General features: G+C 45.2%; 1 protein-coding gene across 1 annotated transcript; it reads right to left on the reverse strand.

The window, feature by feature from the left end:
- Window positions 1-592: 592 nt before the first annotated feature.
- CCNG1 (cyclin G1) lies at window positions 593-10,793 on the reverse strand. Its single transcript, XM_077266104.1, has 7 exons — window positions 10,468-10,793; window positions 8,714-8,977; window positions 7,905-8,158; window positions 5,170-5,248; window positions 3,468-3,566; window positions 3,084-3,280; window positions 593-1,665 (listed from the first exon to the last, which is right to left on the reverse strand). Exons 2-6 carry the CDS (start codon window positions 8,975-8,977, stop codon window positions 3,089-3,091), a joined length of 888 nt encoding a protein of 295 aa, XP_077122219.1. The 5' UTR covers window positions 10,468-10,793; the 3' UTR covers window positions 593-1,665; window positions 3,084-3,088.
- Between the last annotated feature and the right edge of the window lie 479 nt (window positions 10,794-11,272).

Consider the following 11,272-nt stretch of genomic DNA (forward strand, 5'->3'; position numbering starts at 1 on the left):
TAGCAGCGTCAGAACCAGGAACACTGCACTATGGCACATGATGCACTAGCTAGCTGTGAGACCTCTGCCCAGGTAGGTGGTGTCGGCACCAGGCCTTCTAAGTCTGTACAGTGTTGTTCCACGAGAGAAGACATCTTCATTGTAGAGGAGTCTCTCATGCAACTATCCCAGGGGAGGGGAAAAAAAAAAAAAATATATATATATAATTTTTTTTTTTTTTTTTTTAATGATTATGGGCAGGTTTCCTCCAGCTTCTCACATAGTGACTGCTGGGTCTCAGTATTTCCATGCTGTTAGAATGCTGCCAAGTTGGTGGGGAATCTGCCCGATGGGGCGACCCGGAATTCTTTTCCACTCACCTGGCTTTTGATAAGCTGGGTTTTAACGTACCAAAGCATGGCAAAAATCAGTTACCGATCTCTAACAATGGAGGCCTGTCTTGATTGAGGCAGCGGTTCACTTTAATTTGTGGTACAGAAGTCTGACCTAATAAAGATGATAATTTACAGTAAATGGTGAAGGAATTAGCGCAGCAGTGAGGAAAGTCTCTTAAAACTATACATAAGTGAAAAACAAAAGACAAGACAATGCCTTCTTTTCAATACATTTATTGAAAGGCTCACTTCTTACTGCATTGTGCAGAGGCACTGCTTGTAACCCGGACAGAGGCCCCCAATGTGCCCGTCTGTAGGCCGCTCTTCAGTGACGGACAGCTGTTACAGTAACACCAGCCAATCATACAACCACGATATATCAGTGTAATTACTACAAATACATCCCTTCCAGGAGAAGAAAACCATTAATTGAAATGCAGAAGACTGATATAATGGGGGCTGCATAGCTACATACACGTTTCTCTGATCCACTTCACAGGACCAAGCTTGGGATTGCCCTCATCCTTCTTCTAGACCAGAAATATCCATGTATCGTTAGTAACTTTGACCAAGTTTCAGCTTATAACAAAGTACCTACAAGGCGACCATCAATAAATAAGGTTTTAAAGGCTAAATTACTTTAATAACTAAATGCTAAACCATCAGTGATTGTCTACAGTAGAGAAAGCATCAAAAGGGCAGATCTGCACCAAGAGCTCATGCGTGACAAGTATTGCCCAACACTGAAGCATCTCACGGCGCCACCACCAAAGATGTGAAGAAAACTAGTAAAGTGCTTTTTTGGAGATAGTATACAGACCATTAGTTTGCTTCTTATAGTTGTACGGCCACAGCGGCTGATAAGCAGAGCTATGCCGATAGTAGCAGTATGTAGTTCATTCATATGACTGCGTTTTCAGCCAGAATGCCGACTCCCCTGCCCCGAACTATGAACTGAGTGTACCTTAGATCTACATTAGTATTTCACATCTGTGAGGGATGAGAATTAAGGATCTACATCGAGCCTACATTGTAAAAAACCCTCATTAGTCATTCTGCTTAGCCAACCCCCTCCCAAAATGGACTAAGTAGGTTGCAGTGAACATACAGAAGACACCATCTCCTATTGCCAAGCCTCTAGGCCTGTGCAGATCTCTCCAAGTCCTGAAGACCTTTAGGTCATATCTTGTCTTTGAATAACTAGCTGCCATGTTCTCTGTAGGCTTCACAGTTTGTGGATCCAACATAAGCGCCAGTGTCCAGGGAACAGAAGGTCAATAGTTTTCTAATCCTGCATTGAAAGAAAAAAAAAAATTACTAAAAGTTGAAGGCAAACATTTCAGTCTTCTACTGAGGACCTTTCCCTAGGATAAGGTGGGCAACATCAGATTGGTGGGGTCTGACGCAATCGGCGCCAGTCATATATAAACAGCGAGCAGTGCCGAACAGCAGCTCTGTACACCGCATAGTGGCCATCCCAGATACTACAACTCAGCTCTTATACTTCAGAAGGAACAGAAGCCCAGAAAACCCCTTTGACTGTAAATTAGGATTTCAGGACACATGCATCAATTAAGTCAGAGTGCCAGAAGTATTTCTACGCCTGGTCCAACCACCCGGATAACGGACACAAGTTACCAGCATCATAATTCAGTGTTAGCCAAGTTAACCAAATCTGGGCTCAGGCTGGGATTGGTTGTAATCTAGGTGCAAATATGGACCGTATTACAATTACAATCCAAGCCTTAGGGGTTGATTATGTGAAGGGATTTATCAACGTTACAAAACACAAATCAATCTTCTATACTGGGACATATAACCTACTTTTTGTAGATTAAAGTATAAATACTCTTTCAGCACAAGCTTTCCCCATGTACACGAGGAATAAAGCCATTATGTGATTTACATATTCAGTTCTCCCCTCTGCAGGTCCACTTCTAAATGTAACAGAGCTGCTGGGTAGATACTAGATGCCATCATGTCACAGAAGAGGAGCGATCCCGCTCACTCATCTCAGTAGCACATACTTTAGAAGCAGTAGTATAGCTGACATACTGCAGTATGAGCAGTGCAGCTGTGAATCCAGCACTCTGGCAATTAGAGGCATGGGGCTCACTCCACTCCCAGTAGACTTATGAGCAGCAGTAATTTGATCCTTGTGCAGAGTCAGTGTGAGGCAGGGAGTAGGCTTTTAAAAGGGGAATCTGTCAGTAGGATCAACCCTCCTAAGCCGTCTATATGAGCATGTATGTCATAGAAAGCTGAACATGATTCTTGGTATCCCTCTGGAATAAGACATTTTTCTTAACATGCAAATGAGCTGTTAAAAATCTATGGGTCGGACACTGATCTATACGAGATCTGCCTCCAGAGAATAACTGAAAGGAAGCATTACCAGTGTGACAAGTAGCTCAGGACAGCAGGCTATCAGACATTACAGGTCTCACACTGGTAGCAGCCTCTCATTTAAATTATTTGGAGGCAGATCAGTGTTCGACCCATAGATCTTAACGGCTCATTCACATTAAGAAGAAGGTCTTATTCTAGAGTAATCAACATTACATATCGAGGTGTCATTTTATTCAACTTTCTAGGATCGCATATACACAGCTTAGAGGAGAATTGACCCTACTGACAACATTCACTGACCATTTCTATTGTAAGCCATTTTATAAACGTTCCCTTAGAGCGTTTTAACCTGACAATTACCTGCATTAGGAGGCAGATTCTGGAATGGTGGGAAGATGTGCTATCCTGTAGTAACTGTGCTTCAGCTGTCTCGCCGTGCGGCCAGATACAATCCACTTCAGCTTCTGAACATTTGGCTTTGAACATTTGCTTGAAGAATATTCTGCAAGGCACTTTGATACTAATTCTTTCCAGCAAAACAATTCTCTGCCACTGATCTGAAAGTAAAGGCGAGATGATGTTGTTAAGACTCCATAAGGAGCTATTCCGCCCTAGTCTTTACAGTGGAGGGCAGAAGTCACAAAGGAATCACACAGTAATGCAACACTGGGGTAAGCCTAGAAATAAGAAAGTTATGGTGGGGTGACAATTGTTATATAACTTGTGCTGGGTAAATCCTCTCACCTTGGAATATGTCTGGAGACCTTCTACTACTTCTGATAATTCATGCAACTTCTGATCCTGCATCTCAACCGCCAATATAGACAAAGCCAACATAGAGGGCTAGGAAAGAGAAAGACGGCAAACGTGTGACAATGGTGTATCTACTATGGGGGAGCCATTACCCACATGGAATCCCATAAAAACAAAAACTTCAATGAATACTGAAATCCTGCTCTAGTTTACCACTTGGGATATAATCTGTTTACTACTCAAGACAAAAAATGAATGGAATCAATCAAAACTACAACTCTGGATTATTAGTAGAATCAGTCGGAAAATAGTGGTCCGTTGTGGAGAGAAAAACGTTCAGAGGAAAATTTTCTGCACATCCGGGGGCTGGGGGAGGAGGAGGGTGGTGGAAGACTGTCAGCGACGGGTCCTGCGCTGTCTGTCTTCGGCTATAATGGAAGCCTATGGACGCAGGATGGATTTTCAAGGCAGGGGAAAATCTCTCGTATCACTATTTTAATTGACATCCGTCGGCACGTGTTCCCAACGCATTAAGACGTGACACTGGCGACGGAAATGTGAAAGAAGGCTAAGACACAGCAAACTCTGGCCCGCAGGGCAAATATACTTGGCCCACGATGTCAGGTGGGTCCCTTGTATATAGATCCATCCTGTGCACTGTCAGCTATAACAGCATACTAGTTGCCAATAAAGTTGAAAGCAAAGATGGAGGAGGGAGCAGCAGTCGACACGCTTTCCCATCGTTTGCCCTCGGCATCTGACGTCTCAGCGCAGCAACGTCCTAACTCACCAGCTGCACCGACATGTGCAAACCCATGAGACCAGAGCAGCGGGAGGCCACTAGGTCATATGCTTTTTACTGCTCTTACATAATATTCCAATATTTTATCCTAAGATCTATTAATTAAAATATACTTTGTATGTGGGATAACCCCTTTAAAGTTTGTTTCCATATTAAAAAAAAACAAAAAAAAAAAAACAAACAAACACGTCACCTCATCAAAATGGCAGGGCCTGCGCCCCATCATGTCAGTTGGTGACTATTATATTGCTGTGTTGAAGAGAAAAACAAAACAAAAACAAAATGGATCCGTCAGCTGAGCATTAGCATCTATCACACTCAGACAGATGCTACTGCGCAAGCACCTCCTTCTTGCTGCAGCCCAAAAAATTGACACTACAACAAAATGGTGCAGGGAGGTGGCGCATGCGCAGTAGCAATCGATTAATTCAATTTGTGCATGCTCTGCCCACTCTTCTCTTCATAGGACCAGTGCGCGAGAGCGGACACAGAGGAAATCCCTAATGGAGCTAAGAACTCGGTCCCACGGTAAAATATTTATCAAACTAGAGAATAAATTTTTTTTAGCTGCAGCAACAAAGTCGGTAGGGGCGCTAGTGCAGTAGCATCTATCGGAACAAGATAGATGCTAATGCGCAAGCAACACCTTTCTGATGGCGATTTCGTTTACTTCTTTTCAACACAGTAATATAAAATCTTGCGCAGGAAAAGTTTGAAGGGTATGCCAAGCTGAAGCAGTGGTATCTGTCAGGATCAAAGGGGGTCCCAGAAATCTTTAAGTGCTATTAAAAAAGGGTATTTGCCATGATACACGGGAGTCCAAGTAATCTTGTCCATATTCCAGTGCAGGCAACATCACAGAATTTGTGTGATTTGTCTCCCTTGACTTACCTTTGCTTTAGAGAATCCCAGCCTACAGTGACAGGCCTTAAGATTTGCTTCAAGATGTTCCATTGATAACAGTTTTTGCCTAATGAAGAAAAAAAATAAAATAAATAAAATTATAAATATCTATCATACTTTAGTAATTTCAATTTGACAATCACCTTACATTTGTAGATTTATGATCCAATGCAAGGGTGAAGCTAGCGTTTGTTAATAGGGGATGTTCACTGCCCCTACAACCCCTTCTCAATCACCAAGTCCCCTAGTAAGTAACAGCTATCCTAGCCTCTGGTTCTCAGAGGGCATGTGTGACAATCCCTGCATCCAATCTGCAGCCACTTCACCTTCCCTTCCTTCGATCAGACATCCAGAGATAATGATAGCAGGGGAGAGTAGAACGATTATTTACTTGGGGAAACCAAGATTGAGAAAAAAAAAAAAGTCTGTCCCAGCAGTCAACCTTTTCAAATGTACATGGCGTGGTTTACATTTTTTTTTTTTTTTTTTTTTTTTCATCCGAGTCAGCAAATGCAGCCTATCCCCTGGCACCACTACACATCAGCAGCTTCCATCTTCACCTATGGTACACTCTTCCCCTCCCTGTACATTGGAAGCCCTGGCAGGCAGGGTCCTCGCTCCCACCTTACCCATGTCACTCAAGCATGTCTGCTTACAGGTCTACACCCAACCAGAACACTTTGGCCATCACAAGTTTCTTCTAAAGGCCCCCATAAAGGTTAAAGCAAGATGTCATGGGTGGACTGACTGTACCAGCAGACGTCAGTGGAGAGGAAGCTGAAGAGTGTACAGGTCCTTCTCAAAAAATTAGCATATAGTGTTAAATTTCATCATTTACCATAATGTAATTATTACAATTAAACTTTCATATATTATAGATTCATTATCCACCAACTGAAATTTGTCAGGTCTTTTATTGTTTTAATACTGATGATTTTGGCCTACAACTCCTGATAACCCAAAAAACCTGTCTCAATAAATTAGCATATTTCACCCATCCAATCAAAAAGTGTTTTTTAATAACAAACAAAAAAACCATCAAATAATAATGTTCAGTTATGCACTCAATACTTGGTCGGGAATCCTTTGGCAGAAATGACTGCTTCAATGCGGCGTGGCATGGAGGCAGCCAGCCTGTGACACTGCTGAGATGTTATGGAGGCCCAGGATGCTTCAATAGCGGCCTTAAGCTCATCCAGAGTGTTGGGTCTTGCGTCTCTCAACTTTCTCTTCACAATATCCCACAGATTCTCTATGGGGTTCAGGTCAGGAGAGTTGGCTGGCCAATTGAGCACAGTAATACCATGGTCAGTAAACCATTTACCAGTGGTTTTGGCACTGTGAGCAGGTGCCAGGTCGTGCTGAAAAATGAAATCTTCATCTCCATAAAGCATTTCAGCCGATGGAAGCATGAAGTGCTCCAAAATCTCCTGATAGCTAGCTGCATTGACCCTGCCCTTGATGAAACACAGTGGACCAACACCAGCAGCTGACATGGCACCCCACACCATCACTGACTGTGGGTACTTGACACTGGACTTCAGGCATTTTGGCATTTCCTTCTCCCCAGTCTTCCTCCAGACTCTGGCACCTTGATTTCCGAATGACATGCAAAATTTGCTTTCATCAGAAAAAAGTACTTGGGACCACTTAGCAACAGTCCAGTGCTGCTTCTCTGTAGCCCAGGTCAGGCGCTTCTGCCGCTGTTTATGGTTCAAAAGTGGCTTTACCTGGGGAATGCGGCACCTGTAGCCCATTTCCTGCACACGCCTTTCCACACCAGACTCAGTCCACTGCTTCCTCAGGTTCCCCAAGGTCTGGAATCGGTCCTTCTCCACAATCTTCCTCAGGGTCCGGTCACCTCTTCTCGTTGTACAGCGTTTTCTGCCACATTGTTTCCTTCCAACAGACTTACCATTGAGGTGCCTTGATACAGCACTCTGGGAACAGCCTATTTGTTGAGAAATTTCTTTCTGGGTCTTACCCTCTTGCTTGAGGGTGTCAATGATGGCCTTCTTGACATCTGTCAGGTCGCTAGTCTTACCCATGATGGGGGTTTTGAGTAATGAACCAGGCAGGGAGTTTTTAAAAGCCTCAGGTATCTTTTGCATATGTTTAGAGTTAATTAGTTGATTCAGAAGATTAGGGTAATAGGTCATTTAGAGGACCTTTTCTTGATATGCTAATTTATTGAGACAGGTTTTTTGGGTTATCAGGAGTTGTAGGCCAAAATCATCAGTATTAAAACAATAAAAGACCTGACAAATTTCAGTTGGTGGATAATGAATCTATAATATATGAAAGTTTAATTGTAATCATTACATTATGGTAAATAATGAAATTTAACACTATATGCTAATTTTTTGAGAAGGACCTGTAGTTATCCAAGCGTTCCTATGTAAGGTAGAGTTGGGAGTTGTAGCCTTCAGCTACCTAGTGTATATGGGGGCCTTGACACCAGAGCCCTCCTCCGTGAGCTTGACCAGCTTACCAGTCTGGAGAAGGGGCACAACAGCTATTTTGTTGCAGAATCTTTACATTTCTCTTGTCAAACTGTCAGAACCTCATGTGCATGAGGCTGTAGAGTTTAAGTCAGGAGACCCCGGGGGGGGGGGGGGGTCAGTGCGTCACATCCATGCTCGGGCCACAAGTCACGTGTGTTAGTCCCACCCAGGATACATGGCTTAGTATTTACAGAGTGACCTCAATAGTAATGATCTTACCTTTCACTTGACAAGTTCTCCACAACAAGGGAATGGTAGACTTGTAAGAGGTGATGTGCGGTTGTAGTTTTCACTTTCCAGCCCAACTTTTCCAAGACGATCTTCTCCATGCGCATCATGTCACAGACTGTAAACTTGTACTGACTTATCCTGATCAGATCGGTCGCCAGGGGCACGTTTCGCTCTTCTTCTGTGCTTTTTACAGCAAGGTACAAACACGTTAAGCCGACACAGCCCAGATATTTCGGTTGTACCTGAAATAAGATAAATATTAAGTCAGAATATTGATTATTCTTCCTCAGAGTTCAGTTTTTACTCTTGCCCAATGTAGTGACACATTCAAGACTAATAGTGGGATCAGTGCTACCCTATGGGCCTTCAGAAGTCTCCACCTACTAACAGTGCAAATCTGTGAACTCCTCATTGCGTCTTTGCTGTGCTGTCACTCCAGCCCATAGAACGTTACACTTCCAATGTTCCTGTGCCGAGAACCTTATAAATGTGCCCCTGCTGTGTACTGTGCAATGGCTGTCTGACCATGCAGGTACATGGTCTGATCATACCACATCTCCTGGGTGGGGGGAGGAAAGAGTATACAGACAGGACAGCACAACCATACAGCAGCCTCTGCATTCCTATATAGTGGAACACATCATGCGGTAGATCTTTCCATATAATGGGTCCCTATAGTGGGCAGATGCCTCGGAATAAACTAACAGTGACCAACAGTGGGTATACACCTCCTGAGTATGCGCCCAACACTGGGCACAAACAGTGTGGACCAAGGATTCCAAGTATGGGTCCCTTACCTTCATTTTGGCCAAGAAACGGTCCAAGACGTTCACAGCCAATGAGAAGGTTTCTGTACTGAAACCAAAGAACTGGGTTAGACTGAGCAGATCCTTCACTTCAAAGTCACGAAGTCTGGACGTCATCCGGAGGCCATTGTCGTGAGCAGTTTCTATCAAACGCAAACCACAAGCTTTTGGCTGGCATTTCAGCTCCTGCTCCAAGAGGGAGTTCAGCTGGTAAAGAAGGCGCTGAGCTTCTGAGGTTACAAGCGTGTCAATCATCTGCAAGACAAGACGCGAGATCAGGCTCAGCAAATGTTCTGTATGTAGTCACATAGCGCTCACCATCTGGTGGAAGAGATCAGTGCAGAACAGTCACTCACCCATGAGCCACAGGTGGTCCTCCGTCACCTCCTAGCCCCCCAATGCAAGACCCCTTCATACAGTGCAGCTGTCCTGTCACCTCCTAGCCCCCCAATGCAAGACCACTTCATACAGTGCAGCTGTCCTCCGTCACCTCCTAGCCCCCCCAATGCAAGACCCCTTCATATAGTGCAGCTGTCCTGTCACCTCCTAGCACCCCAAATGTAAGACCCCTTCATATAGTGCAGCTGTCCTGTCACCTCCTAGCCCCCCAATGTAAGACCCCTTCATACAGTGTAGCTGTCCTCTGTCACCTCCTAGCCCCCCAAATGTAAGACCACTTCATACAGTGCAGCTGCTCTCAGTAACCTCAATGTAAGACCACTTGATAATGGTACAGAAGCCCTCAGTGACCTCCTACGCCCCCCCCCCCCCCCCCAATGTAAGACCACTTCATACAGTGCAGCTGTGTTCTCTGGAAAACAAGAACATAATCTATCTGAATCTCTCCAGATCTATTAAAGGGACACCGTGACATTTTCACCAATTTCTAAAACCTACAAATCTATACACCAGTGTGTAGAAAGCTGTATGGGCCAGATGGTTTTTATTTTTTTTACAAAAAAAAAAAAAAAAAGAACAGATGTCAAAAAAAAATAAAATATAAATAAATATATCCTCTCCAACCCACAAAGAATAAAAAAGCCACACACTCTCTAACAGCTCCACTGCCCTTTGTCCAGGAAAGCCTCAGCCAGAGGCCTCAGCCTAAAGGCCGCCACACAGAGCAACAATGTGAGGCGGCCCCCACCTCCCCGGTACCTAAGACGGCCATAGGATCTACATGGGACATTATAGGCCTATAGGAACCCAGCCAGGCCCCTGTACACACTACACAGCCGTCTCCTGACTGCCCCACGTACAGGATATGTCAGGCTCAGCACCCTGCGCTCTCAGAAGAGCTGGGTCAGCAGCAGCCCACTCCACGGACTCCTCTCTAACATAAGCGGCCATGTAGCCGACGGTGTACACGGGACACATCAGTGCGGCTCTGGACCTACCGCCGGAATACATCACTGTACTACTGCGCTCACCTCCCCTGCACATGCGCACAGCGTCACAGGCTCCAGTCAGGCCAGCAACCCCCGACCAGCTGCTGCTCCAGCGTCACAAGCCCCTCCCCCACAGACAAGACAAGCCTGGACCTGTCCTCTCCATGGTAACAGCAGGCCCTGGCGCACGGGCACCACTGCAGGGTCACCACTGCGGTACCGGAGCTCACCGCCTGTAGCGCACGGACTGTCCGGTGCCTCAGACTAACTGCTCGCGTGCTCAAGAGCTGAACTGGAGAAGCCGCCGCCGCCCCCACCTCACACCAGTGCACACAGTGCGATAACCCTGCGCCGTACCTTGCCGGGGTGCGGGAGGTCCACGTCTTACGAAGTTACTTGATCTTGGAAAATGGTTTCTGCTCCTTCACGGATGTCTTCTAGAAGAATGCCATCCAGCGTCCCCCACCCCAAGCTAACTGCCGCCCCTCCCAGTCCCCAGGTCTTCTTTACTCAGCCGACTGAGGAAGGATTGTCCCCCAGACAGCCGCTTATATAACCGGCCTGGAGCCCGCCCCTCCCTTCCTATTGGCCCGCTGTGCTGCAGCCGTGTCTGAGAATGAAGAACGCCACCTGCTTGTGATATTGTGGAACTGCAGCGCTCTTAGTGACTCAATGTTTGCGCCACCTGGATTTCAATGGACAACCCCTTTAAGGAAACAGAAGGGTCACTATTGGGCTAAGCTCACACGTTGCGTTTTTATGCAAAGTTTAAAGTTACTGCTGATATACTTTAGTGCATAAAAAATTAATCTGATTAAACGTCATCAGGTTTTGGCACCAAAAACACAGCAAAACCTGATACCTGCGGTTTTTTTGCACCACCCACAATGGGAGAAAACATTGAAAGAAGTGACATGCTGCATTTTGCAAAAAGGAAGCTCTTTGACTAAACAGGAAAAAGAAAACCGAGCCGTGTGCACGAGGACTCGAATCTCAGACTTTGCTGGGACTGTGAACATCGCCCAATAGTGACCCTTCTGTTGCCTTTTTTTTTTTCTTAAAGGGGTTGTCCATTGAAACCCAGTTCTCACTTATCTTGCGGATCGATTATAACCCATTGATTGATGGGGGTCTGGATCAGTTAGGCCGGGGCCTCAATCCC

The sequence above is a fragment of the Ranitomeya variabilis genome, chromosome 5 (genome assembly GCF_051348905.1).
Source record: "Ranitomeya variabilis isolate aRanVar5 chromosome 5, aRanVar5.hap1, whole genome shotgun sequence".
In the NCBI taxonomy this organism is placed as follows: Eukaryota; Metazoa; Chordata; class Amphibia; order Anura; family Dendrobatidae; genus Ranitomeya; species Ranitomeya variabilis.